Below are 24,659 nucleotides of genomic sequence, written 5' to 3' on the forward strand. Positions count from 1 at the left end.
ACACACACGACAGCTGAGGCAGGATCTGGAAAGGTAAGATCTTGCTGCACCATATTAATCGCTCTTACTATAACCATATGCTCCAGGTCTCATCTTTCCAGATCCTGCTACAGTGTTGTCCTTGTACCCAGTGGAAGGGGAACTACATGCATCTCCCCTTCCTCTGTGGTTCTATATATGATCCCATTCACATACACACTTTGGTTTCAAGGCTATTCGCCATCAACGTACAAACCAGATTTTCACAGGTCATTTCAAGCAGACGTTCGCAGGTCATTCACCGTCACTGCGCTTTCACTACTAATCAAGAGCAACTAAGGCTTACATGAAAGTGCATACACATGTTTGTTCTGTAGACATTCTATTTAAGGCTTGAGCACCTCAGTATAAATCAAAGCTCAGTAATAGACATTTTACACAAATCCATTAACACACACCACGGATCCTGCACAAGCTGCTTTCAGCACGCAAATAAACAGCATAATACTCTCGTTTGAGCAGGAAATGCATTCAACATCAAAGACTTAAATGAAACTTCCTTGCGTCTTTTAGAAGTGTACACAAGCCTTTTCTACCCGCTTTCTCTTCTGTGTCACAATGAATTAAGAACATTAACAAGCATCATTTCACGTGTTCTAAAAAGAGTCTCTCTGTTGCGGCCGTCACCATAGAAACCAAGGCTCTTGTTCCAAAATTGTCTATGTGCCTCTGAAGGTGCAACACCTGAGTTCGACCGGGGCTGTTTTGATCTGCCTGCCTGCCCCAACCAACAGCTGTGCACTTTAGGGACAGGGAGGGCCCTTGAGCCACACTCTCATCTCTCTGCTATTGTTTGCCCAGGTGGGCCAGGGCCTCCCCCCCCCCCCCTTTCTCTCTCTCTTCTCTGCCCAGCTCTCCTCCTCCCTTTCACTATCTCATTCCCTCTCCCTCGCTTGCTCTCGAGTTCTTCCTCTTCCTCCCGCGCTTCTCTCTGTCTTTGTTCCACAGGGACCTGTGGTCCAACTGAAGCTCTCGGTTACACAAAGAAACCAAATTGGCTTTCATCTGCAGCCTGTTACCAGCTGTGTGCATTGTGCGTTTGTGCTCCCTCTCAGCGCGGAAAAAGTATAGATTTTACCCATGACAATGTTATTATTATTGGCTTTGAGTCAAAGCTGTCCTTGCAGAAACGCTTTCTTCTTTTACAACACCAGAGTAGATTTCTAATTCTTTTACTAAAGTCTTTGGCGTGACTTTGCTGTTAGCAGTGCTGTCAAATTTGTTTGCATCTTTCTGGTTTTTAGAGCAGGTTTTAAATGCAAAAATAGGATGATGTTGAGGAGCCCCTAGAGGCCCATCCTCCACTTCCATCCTGGGTCAATATTTGTGCCAAGCTCTTGACATAACACACGTAGGTGCTTGAGGTGCACAAAAAACCCAAAGGGCCACACCAACCCTGTTGTTCACAGCGTCACCATGGTGACAGTAAGGCTTTAAATCAGAAGTCAGTCGGGTTTTTAGGTGTGTTCATTCACCATTCCCACTGTTTCTGGCCTTGTACACAGCACTGCTCATGGCACTGAGAAGAACAGCTGAGAAAACAGCAGGGAACTTTCATTAGTGATCCCTGCCCCTTGTCCCCCTTTCCACTCTTCACTTCTTTTTACATCTTTCCATCCGTCGTCATCCTCCCTAAACCTCCCACCCTCCCTCTCCCCGATGTCCTCCTTTCTCTGTCCATCCCTCTCTTCCTCTCTCCATTTCCTTTATCCTGACCTCTGCCCCTTACGCAAATCTGCCTGGCATTTCAATCATCACATCCAGAGGACATATAGGATCACAAAGCCTCATCCCTCTCGGCTGGCCATAAGGGCAGAGAGCTTCCACAGTATATGCTAGTATTGGATTTCTTCATACAGTTGTTGGGTGTCTGAGCAGGAGCTTTGCATCAGCATGTTTCAGAAGATTCAACAGATCCTAAGATACACTGAATATAAAGGATAGAAAAAGAAATATCTAACTGAAATCTTTTCATATACTCATGTACAGCATATGTGGCACAGAGGAGTTGTAGGGAAAACAAGTGTAAATATGGGTACTGTTCTTTCCTTTTAGCACAGTAAACAGGTGGTTACGAGAAAAGGAGGTCAGGTACTGTATTGTGCCTTCCTTTGTGCGGGTGTTTGTGTGCTAACACGTGTCCTACAGTCAAATATCTGTACCCACAAGCATCACAGACACCGTCGCTGCTACGGAGTTCACTCTGCTGCTCTTGAATCAGTCAAAGGCAAGCGTTACTGCAGGAAGAAAGGAGTTTAACATACTCCTTGAACTCATGTGCATGTGTATGTGCTTGGGTCTCTCTCTTTGGATCGTCAGTGCACACTGCAGCTCAAATCAATCATAACTACAGCACCAGAAATGCCAGCATTAGTTTAAAAAAAAAACAACTGTTTGTTTATTTGTCTGTCTGTCTGTTTTGTTTGCCTTTTCTTCACAAAAGCGGGGGGGCAATGGATGATTAAGTGCAGTGAATCATAAATGAGTCGAGGAGAGTGTTGGTGCAATGGAGAGGCTCAGTGTGATAGCACCAGCTACCTGTCACATTTCTGTCTCCTCTTTGTTTCAGCCTAAAAAAGCTTCTCTTTCTCCTTCGCATGCTCTACCAAGTCTTGATTTATGAAAAGAAGCCATTTTGTGGGGCTAATTGCCTAAAGCTGGCTGCTGAATCATCTGAGGACAAGTCATAACAGCCTTTTCAGATATACTGCAGACAGCTGAAGCAGGGCAGACCCTGGACCAGAGCAAATCATCGGTCCCAAATGTTGAGCCTGCGTACAACAGATGCTGATCCTCAGTTTGCTCTCACCACTTGAGCCCAGTTTTTGAAAGCTTTATTTTACAGCAAGTTGGCTGGAGCAGAACAATGTACTTTACGAATATATTAGAATTCATAGATTATTTCTGCCCGAAAGACAGTTAAGCAACTGTGTTTGTTAAAATGCCCTCCAAGTAAGTGCAGCAGCATGCTCTGCCACACCTACCGCCTCCTTTCCCGTTGTTAAGCCAGGAGTGAGGAGTGCTATTTGCATTACAAGGTTCCTGTGGAGCAGAATAAAACACAGACAGAGCTGTGAGCAAAACGAACACTTTCAGGGTGGCCCTGCGCTAATTGCAACTGGGGTGCATTTACTGATTATAGTTAAGTGGTCCAAAATGGTCCCCTGCTCTCTGTTACATTGACCCACTCCCTCCCCTGGTGGATGTGGTCAATAGCAGGCCTGTTGAGATGCCTTTCCACTGAGGGAAGAAAACAGGGTCCAATCATGCCCGTCTCCTCGCTTCATCGCAAAGCACACGGGAAAGGATAGTCAGAGGGAGGGATCGCTGCATTTAAATCATTTATAACAAGGTGAATAATGGAGTGGGGACAACAGGAAGCAGCAGGCTGCTTTTTTTCATAATTGACAAGCATGTTGAAATAAATGTTGAATTAAAAGACATATAGCAAATTTAGATCTGCAGAGGCTAAAATGATTCCCCTTGAGTGTGAACAATGACTGAAAAGAAGATTCAACCCATTTGTGTGCTTGAGGCTGCGTATCTTTTTTGTGAGCGCATGTGCTGCTCATGACTATTCATGTTGGCCTGCTAAAACATGCAAGTGTGGTCAAATGGAAATTAATGGAATGCAAAGTGGAATGTAAATGTAGTTGCAGGGGAGGGGGTGGGGGGGGGGGGGAGGAAATCCTTGCTAAAGATCCGATAAGGTTGCATGCATAGACGGGACCAGGTCAGTGTTTTGTATTCCCTCTCTTCCCTGTTGCCTGTGCCGTAACAGGAGGCCCCGCAGTTGGAGAGCAGGCCGGGGGAGATATAACAGCCACTGGATCACACAGGCTTTGATCTCCCCTCTGGGTTCCTGAGCGTCTATGGGATAGACTTTAGGCCTACTGATGAAGAGGTGGAGATCTCATACCCCCCTCTAGTGCCGGCTCACTAGCAGGTCGCTCTTACCACACAGAGCATACATTATCTTTAGCCTGGGTGTCATTTCTTGGAAGTACTGATGGATTTGTTTGCAGTTTTCTTTATCCACATGCATAAATATAGAGTGATGCAAACGTTGACTCACTCTGGTTTTCTTGATTGTAGCCTTCCTGAACACAAGGAGAAGAAATCTCTTAAGGAGTTATTTCCTTCTAAATGTTTTTTCTCAGAGGGGGTTTGAGTCTTACAGCAGGTCTAGTGTTTTACATAACCCTGACACAGTGATGTAATTCCTTCTTCCCCTGAATGCTGGTGTCAGAAACACTGGGCTGTGTCCCTCTAGCCGTTCGGTCTGCCCCTGTGTCATAATCTCTCTCATGCCTGGCCTGATCCCGCTCCAATTTATGTAATTAACTGATGTCACTGCTCTGAATTGCTTGCAAACCAAGTATCACTGCAGCCCTGATTTCACTAAAAGTAACTAATCCTTGAGGACCTGTGGTCTATTAAGGCTGTTATTCACATAGCTTACAGTTATATGAGAAGGGATATTAAAAGGCAGAAAATAACAAGCTCCATTACATAAACATGGAGAAGCAATTGGGGTAGAAAAAAGGTTTCTTTTATTATAAGAACTAGCAAAATTACTACATGCCAATTAAAGTGTTTTATGAGTTTGGCTTGCTGACGTAGAGGGGTTTGTGTGTGTGTGTGTGTGTGTGTGTGTGTGTGTGTGTGTGTGTGTGTGTGTGTGAAGTGAGAAATGGGTTAGCTTTGTGTGACTAATACAGCACACAACCTGTGCTTTTAGAGCACAAATACTAACAGAGCACATAACAGCCAGGCTCTGCTTAACAAAAAAACCTCCTTTTATAGCTGGGTGGACCTCCTTTTGTTTGTGTACATGGCGGGCAGTTTGCACTCCTGTATGCACATCTGTGTGTGCAAGCACAAACAAACATCCAACTGTGCTGGACGATTACATTTCCAGGGCATGGTCATTGGCTCGTATGAGCTCATGCATACATACATTGTGAAGGAAGACAGACGTTCTGGCAAGCAAGCAGACCTGACCTAAAAACAGTCAGACATATAAGCAGACACTAAAGCCAGATAGAGCAGCAGGAATACAGAGAGACAGGCTGGCAATCTAGCAGATTGGTAAGAAATAGACAAACAGACCAACAGACAGATAGGGGGCAGGGTCTTGCTGCAGGAAAAAGGAGAGACAGGCACCTTCATAAACATTTAGGTTAGACAGACTGGGTGAATGTGTCAGAATGTGCAGCTGCCCTCAGACATAGATCACCAACATAGAACCAGCCATCCAGGACACATCACATCGCTCAAGGCCCAATGTCGGCACTCCCAAATGGGGCAGGGACTCTGCCTCCCTTCCCTGGAGGGAAGGAGATCCAAGGACGTCTCCTGAAGTTTCCATGGTTGCATATCTCAGCTAGATCCAGCCTTGTTTGTTTCGCCTGCAACATGCTCCACTGCACCGACCCACATTAATGAAGTGCTTGCAGACTTAACCCTTGGGTGGCCAGCTAGACGGCCAAACTGGCACCCATTTGCACGGCACAGGCGTGCTATTTGTTTTGTGTTCTCATTCCTTCGCTGCCGTGACATTTAGGCTAACATGTGATGGGAAATGAGCTTGGTTTGTGTTTCCCGTTTCTTATGCACCATGCCTGATGGTAATGAGGGGGAAAAAGGCCAGAGGAGAGGGGTGGGGTCAATATGCTAATAGGGGGTGTACATTTTGATGCCTCACTACCAGCATGGCATGGTTTGGAGAGATGGGCTATCATTCTCCACCTCCTTTCCCCTCATTATCCTCCCACGTCTCTCTCCATCTCTGTCCTCCCCCACCCCCTGCTTTCATCTCCCTCCTGGTACTCCTCACCTACACCCCACTCACCCCCACCAAACGCCTCTCTCCCAGAATATGAGATACATTTGTTTTCCTGCGCCAGGCTACGGGAGTGGGACGCGTGGCATGCAAAAGTGCTGATGTGTTGGTTTCTGGGTAATTATAACATCCCTGGGTCTCCAAGAAAACTCTAAACTAATGTTTAATTTGCCTCTCCGCTCAAAGGAAGCCCTCCTTTGTTATTGCGTGGCAATTAGCTGGAGCCAAGGCCCAGGCATTTCCTGTGATTGTTGTGATTTGCATAGCGAGCAAATCAGAGAGAGTATCAAGACCCTATACCCCTCTTCTCTCACTGCCATTACAGCCACCCACTCCTCCTTTCCTACCTCTTTCACTTCCTCCCCTCCCTTTACCCCCATTGCTACACTGAATCTTCATCAGTGACCTAGCAACTGAAGCTTCAACCCCTGTGTCTAATACCCCTGTACATAGTGGCTGATTGACAGGGTAGATTGACTAACTGGAGGGCACAATACAATGATTTTTTTTTCTTCCAAGACAAAAGTGTCAGAGGGTCACGTGTCTCTTCCCTGTGCCATCCCTAATGGTCATCGTCTAGTTTCAGCCGATAGCTTCGATAGCTTCTTATTAACTGCCTATTAACCTAACTGGTGGCATTCCACTGAGGATGGTGCTAATGGAAGTTATTTATTGAAGATATACAGTAAACATACTGTGTGCAGATAAAGATGTCACGGTGGCTACGTGCACACTGGACAAACACATGCATGCAGTGTTTTAAATGTGGTGCAGCAGCATGGACGCCCATGTGTAGTTAATGAGATTATCAGTCACAAAGTAAACAGTAGATGTTAGTGAACGTTCTGTTTTTGGTCCTGAGGGAAAACCATTAACTAGCATAGCTGCATCACGGCAGCTGTTGTGTTTTCTGCTCTGGCCAGATAAGAAATAGATTTCCACCGAGGATTAAATCTTGCCATGTTTTTATGAAAGCATTGTCACCATGTGTCACCGTTCCGAATAATTCGCATTTGGCATGCATTATTTGTTTTAGCAGTCGTGTCATATTTTGTTATCACAGAGTACTTTTGAGTCTCTGGATTTTAATGTGTCAAACCTAACCTTAATGAACTCCTACACAACAGTCCACCTTTGCAGCTTTGCTCAGCTTTAGTTGCATTAGAATACCTGAATTAATTTGCATTGCCTTATCAGCACCTGCATGCGTGTCTACGCTTACTATAATAGTACCGCTGTGCGATATGATATCCACATTTGCTCCGCTGCTTCTCTCTTACGCTCTCATCAGATTATTAGAACTGGTATTTTCCCATTTGTGGGTTTAAGTGCTGAGAGCTGTGGCTTCAGGGAGCCTGTTTAGTGGAGAGAGAGAGAGAGAGAGAGAGATATATAAAAGAGGGAGAAGAGAGAAAGCAAATGAGAGAAAGAGATGTAGGCAGAGAGCTAATGGCGAGATAGAAGGTAAGCTGCAGTGGCTGTTAAACCTGAGGGGTGGCTAATCCATCAGACGGCACTCTGCGCTCATCTGCTCTGGACTGGTGTGGCATGGTTGGCAAGTGGCACATCCAGGGCCCCAGCAGTCAGACATAGCCTCCTGATCTATATTTCAAAGCCAAGAGTAGAGAGGAATTCAGTAATGAGCTCCCATCTTCCTTTTGGTAGAGGAAGACTCTCTTTGTGGAACTAATTGAAAGTGGCATGTGGAGCGCTGGGGAGCTCTTTGGGGGCTGTGCCGCGTTTCAAGGGATGTGCAGAGATAAGCCTGCATGCCGCTCCGCTGTGGCTTTTGTGTCACAGGTCTGATATAAACAGGTCTCTTGGAGGAGAGTGATGCACTTAACGGCTGCGATTGTGGGGGGGCGTTGTGTTTTGTGTGTGTGTGTGTGTGTGTGTGTGTGTGTGTGTGTGTGTGTGTGTGTGTGTATTTTTTTTTTTTTTTGTCTACAACAATCTATGTCCATTGCTGAAATTACACCCCCACACGCATTCCGCATCTCTCCTTTTCTCCCTCCCCTTAATAAATCTAGTTTTCTGTGTCAGCTCATCAGAGATGCGTTTTGTGTGTGTGTGTGTGTGTGTGTGTGTGCATTTGTGCACACACGTGTGTGTTATTTGGGCTCTCTGAGCGCAGTGGAGGAGCGGCTCTAAAGGGGAGATGGGCTTTCTCTATTACAGATATGGAAATGGTCCGAGACGTATGCAGTTAGACTGATATACTGCGTGGCATTTACTGAAATGATGAAACAGAGCCCGACCGTAACTATTTACAGACACACACATCCATTAACACGCATACACAAACATGTGCACACTCACATTCAGAAACATGTAAATGTACTGCCAATTGTATTTTGCTGTGGAATCAGCTTTTCTGTCCAATCGGCCTGCTGTTTATAGTGTTTTCTCATGTTTGGAGCCAGTGAGAACCACATAGACAGGAAGGACACATGTCACTGAGGCTTCTTCATGAGTTTTTGTTTCCCCAAATGCAACATTCCTTGTGGTTAAAGCTGTGGGAAATGTGCTTCTTCACCCTGTACAAATGGATCTTAGAGTTGCTGTGGGAACTTTGATGATGCTGATAATGTAATCAGACCTGACTCAACTCTCAGTCAACTCATTCGCGCCTTTAATTGATAGTTTGGGAAATGATAGCACACATACTCTTAATGTTGCTTCTGAGCATACAAGTACGAAAAGAGAAGGAATTGATAAAGAGAAGTGTCATATCTCACCAGGTTCCTGTTTGCAACTTGCCATACCTTTATTTATTGCATTATGAGGTCAGTTTCATATACTGTCTATTGACTGCTCTGCTGCTGCTGCCTCAAAGTCACAGATGAAGGTATTAGATTATGTAGTCTGTTTGCTGACATGTCTTTTTACCCCTGTCAACATGACACACCTTAAAAAAAACCCAGCTGCAGTAAGAGAATAAAACAATATTCAATGGCAGCAGAATCTGAAAGACCTCATTAACATTCCAGCAACTCTTTGTCATCTTGATCCACTGTTGTTGTAGTCCTCAGCCACTTCGGTTTAACCTGATCATGTACATTTTGAATGAGCCGATGGCAGCGAGAGCAGGACAATTTCTCATGCAGAACAATTTGAAACACTGATGCAGGGGTGAAAGAAAGATATGTTCTGTTTTAGGGTGTGTGAGATGGTGAGCAGAAGGGGGGAGGAGGGGATGGGGGTGGTAAAAGTTGAGCCAGTGAGGCAGGGAACAGCCCAGCTTGATGCCCAGCTGTGAAGCTGCCCTATGGGGCTTTGGGAGGCTGTGGAATGTGGCTGATGTGAGTCTGGGTTTGGGCTGGACAAGGCCCGGGGCATGCAGCTGTGAGCAGGGATGTCTGGGAGAAGGGTGTGTACACATCCATACCTACGTGTTAAAAGAGGGAGAAGAGAGGAAAACAGAGAGACATTCTGTGGATTCATTTATTTGGGTTTTTCTTTGGGTATTTTTTTTTACATTTGTGTGTATATCAGTTTATGGGAATGTTTGTATTTATACACGCAATGTTGTTTGCAACCTTCTATTGGCGGCAGCTGAAGCCACACCTCAGGGAAAGGAACAACATTCGGACTCATTTCCTGTTTGAGGGTTCAGGGCACGCTCTTTTGCTTCGTTCACCAGAGACGTCTGAATTGTGAGACAGAACCAGATTACAACAGGCTACCTCCCTTAGGGATTGGTCGGTTTGTCAGTCAGCTGAGAGCAGCTTTGTTCAGAGCAAGCCTGTCAGGCAGAGATGACAGCTAGCTTTTGTTCTGGAGATTTCCTGTCCTGTCCTGGGCAAAGGGTCGGTTAAAGTGCATTGAGGAGCCATAGCACCACTCCCTTACTCCCTCCTCTACTCCTCACTCCCTCCCTTTTTTTTTCCCGCCACTTGAATCTCCACTGGTCATATTTCCCACCGACCAATTATAGTGCCCAATGTGTCGGGGAGAAGTGATCTGATTGGCTGTGTCGGGGGTGTCTGGGAGGTCAGAACTGTGTTCATTTCACACTGTGTCCTTTTGGACTCCGTCCAGCAGCACCCTCAGAGTGCTCACACAGACTGCGGAAGAAGAAAAGTGGAGAGAGGGGAAGAAAAGCAGGAAAGAGGGAGACAAATAGAGGAGAAAGAGTGAATTCCTCTGTACACAGCCTTCAGTGCGATATGATTTCTTGCCTGAGAAATCATAAATGTGTCATGTTTAGCGCTGGTTTAAAATTCACATTGACTCCAACAGGCACCTCCAGTGCTGCTGCTCCACAGTTTGTGCTCATACTGTAAAACTGTTTGTTGCCTCTCGACAACAAAAAAGAAATGTTCAGAGCCAGAATGCCTTTGTTGTGTGTGTTCAGTGATAGGGGACGGTCTTCCCTCTGGGCAAGGTAAGCTAATACAGGAAAACACCTGGTTAAGGAAGGCAACCATCAGTTACAGAGCTGTCACCGGACATGCATATCTGTGTGGAATGTTTTTTATTACTTGCAAACCACAATGAAAGCATATTTGTCATCCGTTCCCTGGTATGTCTTGTCATGGAAAGAATATCTCTGCATCCATGAAAGAGCTGAACAATGTTGTCTTGTCATTAGACTCCTGAGAGCAACAGTCTCCAATCTCAGGTGGTGCTATCACTTCTTATTATACTTTATCATTTGGCTCATAAACATGACCATTCCCCCTGTCTGTATCTTTGTTTATAGGTTTTTAACTTGAGGGCGAAACAGAAACCAAAGACTATCACGTTTAAGGGCAATTTCACATGCCTAGCCTCAGAAAAAAACAAGAGCCCCTCCATTCATTGTGTCTCACGTGCATCACATTCCATTTATGTTGTTGGCTTGGTATGTTTCATGGAATAATCAAGTAACCTTGTTATTTTGACTGTATATTTCAAACAAAAGCTAAGGGGAAATTGGGATTGTGACTATTTTATGACATGTTATAAACTAAACAATTTATGAGTTAACGAAACTAATTAATAATGAAAATAATTGTTAATTTCAACTCTAATAGAGCTCAACAGTGACCGCCCACTTTTTTACACCTCTGACTCCGGAAGTGTTTTTCCCCATTCAATTGTTTCATTGACGTTTCAATAAATGCTTATATATATATATATATATATATATATATATATATATATAGAGAGAGAGAGAGAGAGAGAGAGAGAGAGAGAGAGAGAGAGAGTTTTAAGTCTGGAACCAAGCCAACAAGCACGAGATGAATAGTGAGCATAACAGATTTGATTCGGCGCAAAAAAAACATTTTGAAAACGGCAAAAAAGGCAAAGGTACAAGACCGAGTACAGAAACTATCATAGACTTCAATGGTAGAAGCTCGCTCTAGCCGTTCGCGGTTTCGCGGGTACGGTAAACGTTTCTATGGTAACAGCGAGTTGGACCAATCAGAGACGTTGCTGTTACGCTTAGGATTGTGGGTAGTGTAGTTTTTCGGATAAAACATGTTTTTCTTAAAACAAGGTTGATTTCATACGGACTTCTAGCTTCCACAGGAGCAGAAACCGTTTCACAACCACGTAGCTCGGGGTCAGTCTACCTAGACATTATGACTGATATTCTAAATCCTTATGGAGAAAATCAATGGGATTTTTACTTCCGGAGTTGGCTGTGGGCGGGACTGTTGAGGTCTATACTTAGCAACTTAACCCAGAGCCAGCAAAGCCCCTTGATTTCCAGGGTTAACCAGTTGATCTGAGGTAATATGTACATCCTCTGGGATATCAACCCTCACTGTCACTTGTCTTTACAATCACTCACTGATATCCCCCTCTTGGTAAGTCCACCACATTGATCCTTACAAGTCAAAGCCTAACTAAGAAAATACATTGATGTCTTAATCAGACACATAAATGTATTTAATTCCACCCCCGCTCCCCCCATGTGCGTATATGGTGGACCTAGCGCATGTGATAGCCAGAATAGATACAAGTCAAATTACTTTTCTCTTTGAGTGAGGCCACGACAGCAGAAATAAGAATGCCATTTTGTCCATAATAATTGAATCTTCAAGTATGGCTACATGAAAAGGATAATGCCATATTGATTGTTGCTGTACAGTAATTGTTTTCCCTCAATAGACAATGGCATTTTAAAAGCTGAGCATGCCTTCATTGTTTGTCATGGTAGACCGTATAGGGGACGGGAGAAAATTATCACTCTCTATATGACAGAGGGAAGGAAAAACAATACATGGGTATTGTCATTGAGAGGTGAATAACTGTGACTACTCTTACAAATGACTGCAGGGCACTGTTGCTTGGTCAAATTAATTACCTGTCTTTGTGACTGATTGTTTTTGAAGACATCTCTTATTATTATTGCCTGCGCTAAGAAAGGAGTTGACGCTGCATTCCCCAATGCAGTGGCAACACAAATTAAATATGTATTACCAAAAAAAGCCAAATTATATAGTGTGCGCCTGTGGCTCAGATAGAGATTTGCTTTTAGTTTTGTATTTTCTGTTTCTTAACGGAAATAGAGTGTGGCTTATTTTGAACTAACATGAGAAACATCTGACTGTTTTATAAATCTATGCATAGCCATGAATGTGTGTGCGAAAACATTTAATTACCAGTAGTAGTTTCTCAGCCCAAGCCATGTGTATTAATGTGAGAAAGAAAGCACAAAAGCACACACCTGTCCCCTTCATGACATGTCTTTGTCTCTTCCAAGACTGATCCTGACATGAGAAACTGCTGCTCGAAGACTCAACTCAAGACTCAAGCGAAGACAGACTCAAACGAAGACAGATAGTGTTGTGTGTGGTGTCCAAAACACACCACACACAACACTATCTGTCTTCGTTTGTCTTAGCAGGAAGTCTTCTGATGATGCTATGAGGGGATGGCCTATTCTTCCAAATTCCTCCCTAAAGCCTTAATAATCCTGCTGTTGTTTTTCTACGTGATGTACGATTCTAATTCTTGTCAGGAAAGAATGCAGCGTGACAAACGGCGTTAAGAGTGTCTGAAGGCACAGCGGGCAGGCGGCATGCTGGGAAAGATAGAGGGACACGAGTCTAAGGAGGGCTGAGAAGACTCGTGATCAGTAGAGGCTTCACCTTTCCTGAAGGACACTCTGGAGGGCGTGTTTAGGGATCGTTGTATTTTCTTGTATACTTATGAGATCGCTGTTATGCGTGTATGATGTTAATTGCGACAAAGCGGGGGTGGGGGGCAGCACTGTACATAGACAGGCAGGCAGATAGACAGACAGAAAGCAGACACTGAGACAAGCAGAGAAACAGGCAGATAGAATGTAGGAGTAAGGCTGGGGAATCATATCCAGGAGGACGCTCCCGTGTTAAATTTTGGAGAGATGGGGAGCTGCTCTATAGGACCTGTGTGAGGTTTAGTTACAGCTCTCTGCAGCCCTGTAGCTTGTCGTGAGGCAGCGCAGCATGGGCACCAAGAATTCATGTCACACACAGCAGAATTTGATTAGGCAGGAGATGGTATTACTGCCCTACTGGGTGGGAGGAAGGAAGACGGTAGTCATACAAGGGATAGTGATAGAGACAGGGAGGGGTGGAGGGGGGATGGGTGGAGGTAGTGAAATGTACTGTATGTCCAGGGTGTCCCCACTCCCCCCCCGTCTCCCCCATGTGCTCTTTCACTTGCCCCAGAAATAAGGAACTAGTCAACCAGAGCAGCATTTGTGATTGAAACTATGTGTGTGCACGTGTTTTGTGTGCGTTTGCTTGTATTGAATGGCAGGGAGATGTATGTCATTACAACGGTAGGACAGCGCCCCCGTGGCTCCTAGCTATATGTTCTCAGGCGCCGCATTTTAAATGGATTATTTTTTTAACCACAAATCCAGTATGTACGGCTCCGCCAGCCGACCACATTGATTGTGCCCCCTCTTTCTCTCCCTCCATCACTTGATCTCTGTCTTAGTCAACCTAAATCAGCAGAATGGGACGTATCAATGCAGAGCCTTGAGATTTCTTGCTCTGGACTCTATTGGACTATAGCAACTGCTGAAGAAAACTCGACAATAAAATGACAATAATGCTGTCAACCAGACAGTGGAAAATACAGACAAAGCGCAAGAGAGGGAAACAGACACGCAGATGAGATTGTGATTGGTTTGGCCAGCAGTTTAGAAAGGCTGTGATATAAATATTACGATAGATATGAAGTCTATTTTGCAGTTTAGGTCTGGGCTTTGGGCTGCCCTGCTGGGATTTGCACTGTGCTGGACAGATTGGAGCCGGGCGAAAGGTTTAAGTCTCGCTCACTGAATCCTTCGTTCACTCTAATCTGCTTTAGTGATCAAGGCTTTGGTGTTAGCAGCAGAAACAATCTCATCACAGTGTCGCAATGCTGCTTTCCTGTCTGTTTTGGTGAATGTCTCAGCCACGCTGACAGGCTTGCCAGCTGGTTAACCTGGTTGACCGAGTGACTGCGTGTTAGAATGTGTTATCGTCTGTCTGATTTTCTGCCTTTAGTTTGGCTTCACCCACTCGTAGCCAGCTCACTGTGTGACCCATATTTCCTCTGGGCATTTTGACAGTGGGGAGTAGAGACAAACAGAGAATGAGGGTGCCATGGCATCATTCTGAAGGGCCAGCAGTGACTTTCCAAGAAACGTGTCCATCTTTTGTCTTGTGATATATAGTTTTTTTGCCGTCATGTGATATCAATTACCCATTTTCAAGTTATTATTTTGAGATTCCACTAAAAGTCTGATTTTCATGGAGCAGAGCTGCACATGCCTGAGGGTTGGGTTAGTGTCTGGCCAGTGGCTTGTAGACTGGCCTAATACTGTCTGGCTGTCAGTCTACTACCCTAATAGGGCTGGAGAGACTTGAGGCCCTCTCTTTGCGTCTACTACATCTTCTCTCCAGGCTTTTTGCGCAGAAAGCATCTCTGTATGACAGATACCCATCATTCACTTTGACAAGAGAGGCAGACGGGTCTGTGTGTGTAGGTGAGTGGGTGGTTGTTGATGGAGAGGGCATCTTCCATTGTTGGGCCCAACCTAACCTCTCCGTCTTTCCCTGCCTCATCTCCTTTCTGTCATTTCTCCCTCCACCTCTACCCAGAGCAAGAGGTCTGTGCCTTTGACCCCGTCACCAGGCGATGGGGGTTGGGGGTATAGAGGGTACTGCAGGGAGCTGGGGACAGCCCGCTGGCTGCAGGTGGAAATGAGATGTATTACTTACAGCCGCATGCTGGAGAATAATAATAACCACAGGAAAAAAGGTCATTACCAACCGGGAACGATGAAGCGCTGTATAGACGTCGCGAACGAACAACTGAGCTGCGCCCTAGCTGCGCTCATTGTATGGTTTTTGGAGTTGTTGTAATGGAAGCTTTTGCGAGCTGAGGGATTACAAAATGAGAGAGGGTGAGTCACTACACTGCTTCTCCAAGGGGGGAGAAATTTTCCATAACACCAAATGTATTGCCAGGCCAATGCAATATGTGTTTGATGTTCTGTTACCTAACAGTAAATCTGATATGTTATCTAACGTTGCTATGAACACAGCCCCATTTGATAAACAGCTTGTGTGTAATGACATAGGGTGATGCCATGTGAGAGAATGTGGCATATCCCTTGCGCTAATATTGACTGTGCCACACTTTGACGACAGGGCTCCATGTGCCATGTGTGCCATGTGACAGGGCTGGCCCTCTGCCCACTGAATATTTCAATATATAAAATGCCTCATAAAGGAGGGAGCAGTTAAATGTGAGCTGGTGAGACTGTGAGAGGGAACAGGGACAACCTTTGAGCCTGCAAATTCTATCTATGTTAGCTCTCAGTTACAGTTTACTTCTTCTGAGGTTGCTGAGCTGAACCCTACTTCAGGTTGTGTTGAATCAGCACGAGCACACGCGCAGCTGTCACCCATACATACTTACGTACTTACGTCTGCTATGATGCATTTGAGTTGCAGCAATCTGTGGCTTTTTTGCATTATCATAACAGTACCAGTGAACAATTCTTTGGATGTCGACCCCTCCCTCGTCTCTCCTTCTTTCCTTCCATAGGCCTTCATGTGCCTCGTTGTAGTGCATCGCTCGAGTCGCATGGAATGCTAATACTTTACCGTAACAGGTAAAACAGTGACAGCCTCGTCAGCGCTTTGGCTGTGCCTTTTCCTGAGAGTGAGGGAGGCCTGTTTTCAGGACCTTGAACATCAGGAATGTCGCCCCTGCTAAGGGAGTGAGACAACATTTTTCAAGGACTTTGTGAAAAAGTTTGCCTTGTCCAGATATCCCCCTCCTCCTTTCCACCCCTGAACCACCTGGAACACACAGTCTCTAAATTTAAATGCAATCTACATTCTCTGCCTACATAACTGTGCAGTACTGCTATGCCTGGCTTGTGCGCTGTGCAGCAATTTCTGATTTGATGAAAGCAGGTGGAGCGGTTGAGTGGTGTGTGTGTGTGTGTGTGTGTGTGTGTGTGTGTGTGTGTGTGTGTGTGTGTCTTGGGTTGGTGTGAGCCACAGGTGCACAGTAGGGGATATATCTCTGCACATTGATTTCACAGTCAGCGACCACCATGCAATATATCTAGAAAAGTGTTTCTCTATGGTGCGTCTTCAAAGAGGCTGTGGAGGAACTTTTGATGGCATGACTATGTAGATGAGTACCCCGGGGGAGGAAGGGAGTCATTCACAGCATCAACCCGAGCCTTTTACATTAGGCAAGGGCAAAGCAGGGGCTGGAGAGAGAGGAAGAGGCAAAGAGAAGGGAGGAGAGGGAAAGAAGAGAAGGAGATAGGAGAGGATAGTTAATGGCAGGCTCTTTTCTCATGAAGTGCTTTTCCCTTTTAGCACTGGACAGCTATCTCTCTCCTCAACCAGCACTATATCACAACAGTGCTCTCAACATACCCAGTATAACATCTTATTTACCTCCAGTATACATGTTGCTCTTTACGTATAACTGCCTGCCTATGAATAAAACATAGTTGCATAAGGGGCAATGATGAAGTCTTTGAAACAGAGAGGAAAGAGATCAAACGCATTACCATAGACTGGCTGACATTGTGTGTGTGTATGCGTGTGTGTGTGTGTGTGTGTGTGTGTGTGTGTGTGTGTGTGTGTGTGTGTGTGTGTGTGTGTGCGTGTGTGTGCGTGTGTGTGTGTGTGTGTGTGCGTGTGTGTGTGTGTGTGTGTGTGTGTGTGTGTAAATGCTGCGGGGTTCAAGGGATCTATCAGTCTCCCGTCTGGAGCCAAGCTAAGGGAAGGTCAGCCTGATGGATACATCCTGACATGCACACAGCCTGTGATGTCAGCTGTGTGTGTGTGTGTGTGTGTGTGTGTGTGTGTGTGTGTGTGTGTGTGTGTGTGTGTGTGTGTGTGTGTGTGTGTGTGTGCGCGCGCGTGCACACTGTATCTGCATGTGTGTGTGTGTGTGTGTGTGGGCTGGCAGGCCAACCAAGCACAGGCACGGTTCAACAGAGCAGAGGGCGGACAGGAAAGCGGGGAGGGAGTGCTAGGCTGGCCTCGGCGCCCTAGTTTGAGGGGTTTGAAGGTTTTTTTTTTGCTGGCAGAGGGCTTGTGAGGAGGGGGTGGATGGTGAGGCTGGGTGAGGTGTAGGGGTTGGCTTCGCTGGCAAAGGGGGTGGGTGGGTGAAGGGGCTGAGGTATAGGGGTGGGCTGGGGTGGCAGAAGAAAGGCTCCATTCATGTGTCGTGCCATCTCTGGCTCCCAAGGGGAGTGGGGCTCATCAGTGACCAGGCCAGCTGGGAGGATGTCAGCATGCAGACTCTCTCCCTCTCTCTCCATCTCACCCTCCCTCTCTCTTTTGTCAAGGGCCAGTGCTGTCAGAGCCACTAGCCCGAACACTGAGGCCTCTCATGCAGTTGGGTCCCCATTGAGTTCCAGAGAAAGCCTCTGGCTAGCCGGTGGTTTGCACATACACCGTCTGTACTGTGTTTGACATAAAGGGTCTGCAGCGAGAATCTCACCACCACCCCCTGAGAGACACTGTCTGTGGTAGCCGTGCCAACTGTAGATGAGCTAGGTGGGGTGCGGCTTAAATGGTGATAAGTTGGCAGTGTCAGCTGAATGTAGCACGCTCAGATGGTGTATCCAAGCATCTTGGTTCCAAAGATAACCAGGTGGCAAGAATGTAGTTTTTAGCCACGCTAGTGATGTGATCTCTATGGTTAGCAATGTGATCCCCTGATTTTCCTCTAGCGCCACCATGAGGTTTCTATTTGCGGCTTACCGTGACTATTGGATGGATTGCCAAGAAATTTGGAACAGACATTCATGTCCACCTCTGAATTGTAGTAACTTTATATTCATCTCACTTTTGGGTCATCTCATCATCATTAAGTCAAAAACTTTAAGTAGTTGTTTTTAACCAAATACTTTCAAATGAAAATTCAACTCAAAGAACCGCTGTGCCTAACTATAGCCTCAAAGAGCCACTAGCATGACTGTAGACGTGTCTTGTTCAGTTTTTGACCCACAAAAAGACAAAACAGTAATTTCTTTTAGGCTTAGAGTAAGACATTATTCTTCTATAGGATTTTGTTTTTTAACCCCTCTTTAGTTAAGTCTTGAAAAGTTTTTACAATAGAGATTAACTATGGCATCGTATTTGGCATCAAAAACTGAAATGGTCCCATCTGCATAAATTGCCAATCTAATGTGCTCCGCTACTTTAGAAAGGAAAGGGGGGCAGGAAAGGAGCAAGGTTTGTGAGCTGCACAGATGTGTATGCTGTTTATCATTGCCAGCGAAAGGCCTGCATCAGCAGCAGCTGTGGGGCGCTTTGCATGCAATGGCAGTGGTGCATTGGTAGGGGCAGATTTGCATTTGTGGTTTCATATCGTGAGCAACGATGTTACTCCCTCTCTCTTCCTTCCTCCCTTCATTTGCCATCTCTCTCTATCCATCTCTTTCTCTCTCTCTCTCTCTCTCTCGCTCGCTCTCTCTCTCTCGGACTTTCGCTGAACGGGAGGAGCTTTCTGTGAGAGGCAGAGGAGCCATGAGAACAGCCTAAGTAGAGCACTGGAGCATAACCCAGGAAGGTCCAGGCTGTAATAGATCCAAGCATAACATCAACACTATGAAATCTCTTCATCACACACGAGGGCAAAGTCCATGTGGTTGTGGCACATGCATAGAAACATTGTACTAAAGCTGAAGACCTTGCACTGATTCTGCTCTAATGAAAGTACATCTTGTTGAAGTTGGCTGTTATGAAAGCCACCTTTCTTCTTTGAGATTAAATGTGGCACTGGGTCAGCTTTGCTGTCAGTTTGTGAGCTAGTGTGAATTACATACCATGATGGTGACTGGTGTTTGAAGTGACTCAGTTCAGTGTCTTGGTAAAAAAAAGAAAGAGGAAAAGTAGAAGGTCCTGTGGTCTGCATGTGTCCGCTGGAGTCACCGTGATCTGGAGCACCATCTGATGAAAGGGTTTCCTGTGGCTTTCATCTCCACAGTGTGTTTTGATGGAGAGAATTTCCTTGCAGCTGAGTCTAAAACAGCCTTGTGTTGTGAGAACAGCCTCTGCTTTTTGCAGCCCGCAATGGCTCATACATATTTTGGGTTTCTCAAAGCCAAATGAGTTTTTTGGATAACTCATACTCACACAAATAAGAGGGTATGCCTACATGTTTAGTGTTTTTTGTGTAGGAATTAATCCTATTTACAGTAGATGAGAAATGCGCCACAGAACTGCTGGGCTGCTGTAGTATATTGTATTCATTATTTCGTTAAAAATATTGCAGAGGTAGAAAACACAATATGTGATGATGATGGAGTGCTGCCTGTTTCTATTATTAACTTCTGCGTAGACAGCGTGATAAGCAAAGAGTGAAAGTACAAACAATGATATTTGAATGTATAAATAGAACATAATCTTCACAAACCGCTGTGTATTGTATTCCTGAAGACTAGAAAATTGACCCAGACTCCAAGCAATACTGCGTAACAGGATGGTTAAGTGTGTTCACGAACAAGTGCTTGTGGATTAACCACATCTGCTGAAAGTGAAAGGCACACCAACCTTCCTGAAAGACTACTCCTGATAGTTTTAACTTCTCTGTGTAGTGGTCTACCTGTGTGTACAGCTGTTATTGTTCCCTCTCCCTTATGTCCACATTGAAATTGCAGCCATTCTAACAGGCTGTTAAAGGAGGATCATGCTGACCCCGGTCCTGGTGTCCGTCTCTTTCCTACTTTCAGCAGACATCGCTGTTCCCTCCGCTATCGCCTCCTAGCAGACTCCTTTATGTCTCTTTGGCAGCCCCTTGATAGATGTCTCGGCTCATTGTGTTTGCAGGTGTCTTTGTATTGGTGTGTAATGGTGCCCTAAGATACTGTTGCTATAGTGTTGTCTTGGTGTCTGTTCCACTGCTGCCACCGAAACCCCAATAACCACCTTCTGTGGGAGCTCTTCATTCAGCTCTTCCCTGCTCCCCCTCATTTGCTTTATTTGTGCCTCTGCCTCTCTTGAACTAACTTCCTCTTGTTCCGGATTATTGATTCTCTTCCACAGTATGTCATCGTCTATCCTCGTGACGTCTTCTGCCTTTCTATATTAGACCCATCTGAGTATACAATGAATCGCCTGTGCCCTTTTTGTCAGCGAGCGGTGAATAGAGGGCAGAGAGCTACAGTTGGAAATTAGCTTTTAAGTATGTGAGGCATGTTCATTCATTCTCCTCCAAACCCCCCAGCTGCCCTCGAAGACCCCCCCCCAATAGGCATATAAAGTCCTATAGCGTCCCCCCCATGCTGTTTTCCACATTCTCTGTTTCCCAGGTACCTACAGTTCCAGCGGGACCAAGGCCAGGCCCCCCCTTGTTTCTCTCGCTGGCACCGAAACCCTGCCAGAACCCATGTAGGCTGTGCTAGCCTAGTTACCATGGTCACAACAATCAGCATGAACTCGGCCATGTATGAGAAACTTTCCAGGATCAGCCTTTAGATCCTGTGATCTGTGCGTCATGCTGTTAATATGTTATTAATAGATAGAGAGAAGGATTTTGGTTTCAGTAGTCCAGTCTAGATTTGAAGTAATAAAAAGGACAAGAGCTGCTGGCAAATTGTTTTTGGAGCAAGGTGACTAACTTTCATACATGTTAAACCAAAAACGCCCCCAATATGGTGCTGATAGCCAGAAAACTTCTTGAAAGTGCTTTGGATTTTTAGAGAGCAGGGTCACTGTGTTCTTGGTTATTTTAAGCCCCATCAGACACGCGAGCTCACAAAGAGTGTATTAGTCTTTCTGAAAGGATATGAAGCAGGTTGAATGAGAGTTGGCAATTGTTTTGGACTGCAGGGCTGCTCAAATAACTGAAGCAATATTTCTTCATTTTTATCAAATCATAGATATTTATCTCCTCTACCACTGAAATGGTCTCTTAGTGTATCACTGTACTATATGTGTGTATGTATGACTGGGAAAAGCCAGTATCTAGGAATTAAGCACTGGCATTATTAACTCAGATGCAGCCTGCTAAAAGCTCGTATGAAGCTTGTTGCATCCTCTACAGAATATTTATGTTGGTTTTATTTTCATGGCATAATTACTTCCACATTGCTTTGTGGCCATGGACCGTGAAACTCTGTTAACATACCCCTCTTCCATTACACATTCCCAGTGTCTGACTACCAGAGATGGGGCTCAGTGATTGGTGTTCCTGCATGCTTATCAATCAACAATCTGCAATGTGGCACCTTGGAAACTGCCTAAACAAGTGATATGAAGGAACACCCTACAAGGCTACGCTGAGTGATCAATGTTAGGATAACATAACAGCCTTCAGACATTGAAGATTAATTGACTGATTAAATGTTTGTCCTGTCTGTGGAAAGGTGTGTTTGCGTGCAAAAACAAAATGTGTACTTGTGTGTGTATGTTACATTGACTTCGGGAATGTTGCTAAAATGTGTGGGCAGTCTCCAGCTCACTCCTACATATGCAGTGCAGATTATTTCCTCTTCTGACCTGTGCGTATCACACTGGGCTGCTTTTCATGAGCTCATAGGAAGTGTGAAGAGAAGCTCCTCACCATGCCTTCGCTAGATGTGACTTTACATTGAAAATGGCATTGTAGTCACGTCACAGTTATAATAGTGAGTGAGTCTTTGTCAGTCGCAGCCGAATCCCGTTACAGCACCAGCTCTGCTCCTTATGGTCTTATACATTTGATGTCTGATTTCTAACCATAGTGTGTGTTTTCTTTTTCCTCAGGGCTCCGGAGATCATCCTGGGCCTGCCGTTCTGCGAGGCCATAGACATGTGGTCCCTGGGCTGTGTGATAGCCGAGCTCTTCCTGGGATGGCCCCTCTACCCGGGAGCCTCAGAGTACGATCAGGTAACATATAATGGTTGCTTGGACCTCCAACATGTCTCCTGACCTCTTCGCAACTCCTAATTGTGTGTGTCCTGGCGCTAGCATAAACATAAATCTTAGTTTATTGCAGTTATGTCCTGTATGTGTATTCATTTGTGTGTGTTCTAGCTCCGTGAGTGTGCGCTTGTGAGTGTGTTTGGGAGGGTGGGATGCTTCTCCAATCCCCCTGACAGCCCCTGATGATTCTTGCGCAGCCTCCCTGTTTATCTGAACAGATGCCACCGAGCCACTTGTCCAATTAGCGCAGCCCCTGTGCTCCAGAGCAAGACATTGCCACGTTCCCCCTTCTCCATCAGTCAGACGAGGCTCAGTGGGAAAACCTTGAGCAAGTTGTGCTCCATCACTGAACAAGCTTGCCTGATTTTTCACAAGCCCGAAAAAAAAACTTTCATTTACAAGTCTCAAATCAATCTCAGACTTGAGCTGAGGTCATGTTTGGTTGCTATGCATAGTGCAGCCAGATAAGTCTGGAGTAGTTAATGTCGCCTAGGTTTTCAATCTGCCAAAAAGAACATTTGAGAAAGAAAGTTTTAGCCTTTTTTTTTTTGTCATGGGAAAGATTCACCGTGTTCTCAGATGTATTACAACTTGTGTCATGCTCAATCAAGTCTCAAATGCAAATTATTCATCTTCTGTCTTGCAGATCCGGTACATCTCACAGACTCAGGGTCTGCCTGCAGAGTATCTGTTGAGTGCGGGAACAAAGACCACCAGGTTCTTCAACAGAGACACCGACTCCACCTATCCTCTCTGGAGACTTAAGGTACGACTGGAATGATACAGATGCATGCACACAAACACACAAATTCCTTCCGATAGCATCAAGAACATCCTTCTAGGAGCAGGTGATATTTTTGCCAGCAATATCTGGCATTAATATTCTCCAAAACTCTGGCTACACTGTGTGATGCATTGGCGATCCAGGCTATAAACAAAGTCAGAGGGTAATGAGAACAAAATGGATCTGTGTGAGAGGATTTGGCAAATGGAAGCCCAGCCTGATGGATCCAGCTCAGAGGGTGTCTGCGCCAACCATTCCCACTGTCCCTCCATGTAGGCCACTCAATAAGGAGGTCCGCTCCTTTCTTTTTTTTTTTTTACCCTCATTACCTTAAGTTGAACTTTTGTCACTCACTGAGTTCTTGACTAAATGGAACTGCAAATACTGATCTATTTCTGCAGGGAACGGCGATGCTTTTATCGTGTCTGCTCCGCCTGGGCCTAGGATTGACCTGTTTTTCGAAGAGCCGAGTGCATTTGTGCACTTATGAATGCCAGAAACATACCACACTGACAACACGGATGATAATAATTGGCCTTCAAATGAAGACTTAGAGTAACATAGAGTACAGAGTGTACATGCTCTCGAGTCAGCTGCCCATGTGCTTTTTAGCAGCTGTCAGGTAAAGGTTTAGCAAATCGTTCATGTTTTTTGTCAAATTTAAGAATTACTCAGTTCTCTCTGAAAAACGGTATTACCGATTGGGTTTAGGAGGCCCTTTGTTAAAACATATTGTTGTTATATAAGGGGGTTTCTGAGGTCCTGATGATAGGAGTTGACAACAGCATTGTAGGGAAGAATCCCAGCTTGCTCTTGACACCACTGCTTTAACTCGTCCTGGTTTTCTACTGTCTTTGGTAAGTGGAAAATCAAACGTCAAGGCACCCTGACCACTTTTTTTTCCACTCTGAAGAGTGACTGCTCAGCTTTAATTTGACCTTGCCATGTGTTTCCACGCAACAGCAGCTGCATCACTTTGCTGACTGTAATTAAAAAATATTATATGTTCACTCAGGAGTTTTCTATAGTCAACACAGATTAATGTTGTGCAATTTTTCAAATCTTTTGAAAGAGAATGATCACATGTGTTTATACTTGTCTGTGCATTTTCATACAGTTTACGTAAATGTGTGTCCGTGCACCGGTGTGAAACGTGTGCGTGCAGTGCAGTTTATATTCTGCGCATCGTCTCAGTGATATAGTGTGTGTGCCTCCACATGCCGTCTCCCCCGTCTTCCTTGGCTGTTAGATGAGCGTTTGTGTGCTACCCCAGGGTTGCTCGGAGGGCAAGCCGAGACCTGCTGCACATCAACAACAAGAGGCTGTAATGAGCCAAATGTAAATAGTGCGTTTCCAGAGGGGAAGTGTGATGGGATTTGAGAGGAACATCTGCTTCTTGTCTCCCGCAGACTCCAGAGGACCACGAGGGTGAAACAGGGATCAAGTCCAAGGAGGCTCGCAAGTACATCTTCAACTGCTTGGATGATATGGCGCAGGTATGCTGTTTTAGTAACACATAGCATAAATCTTTTCCCATGAATCGGACAATAGATATATTATTTTGCCTTTGCTGTGTCTTTTGCTTCAATTACATCCACCTGTCTCGCATTTGAAGCTTCAATTGAT

General features: G+C 45.2%; 1 protein-coding gene across 2 annotated transcripts in view; it reads left to right on the forward strand.

The window, feature by feature from the left end:
• The window catches only part of hipk2 (homeodomain interacting protein kinase 2), a 74,485-nt gene that overhangs the window by 30,235 nt on the left and 19,591 nt on the right, over positions 1-24,659 (forward strand). For both annotated transcript variants that reach the window (XM_078257634.1, XM_078257635.1), the window contains exons 3-5: positions 22,090-22,213; positions 22,896-23,015; positions 24,443-24,529. In XM_078257634.1, the coding sequence (XP_078113760.1) occupies positions 22,090-22,213; positions 22,896-23,015; positions 24,443-24,529 (331 nt within the window). The remainder of the gene's footprint in view (positions 1-22,089; positions 22,214-22,895; positions 23,016-24,442; positions 24,530-24,659) is intronic.

Source organism: Sander vitreus, chromosome 8, assembly GCF_031162955.1.
Source record: "Sander vitreus isolate 19-12246 chromosome 8, sanVit1, whole genome shotgun sequence".
In the NCBI taxonomy this organism is placed as follows: domain Eukaryota; kingdom Metazoa; phylum Chordata; class Actinopteri; order Perciformes; family Percidae; genus Sander; species Sander vitreus.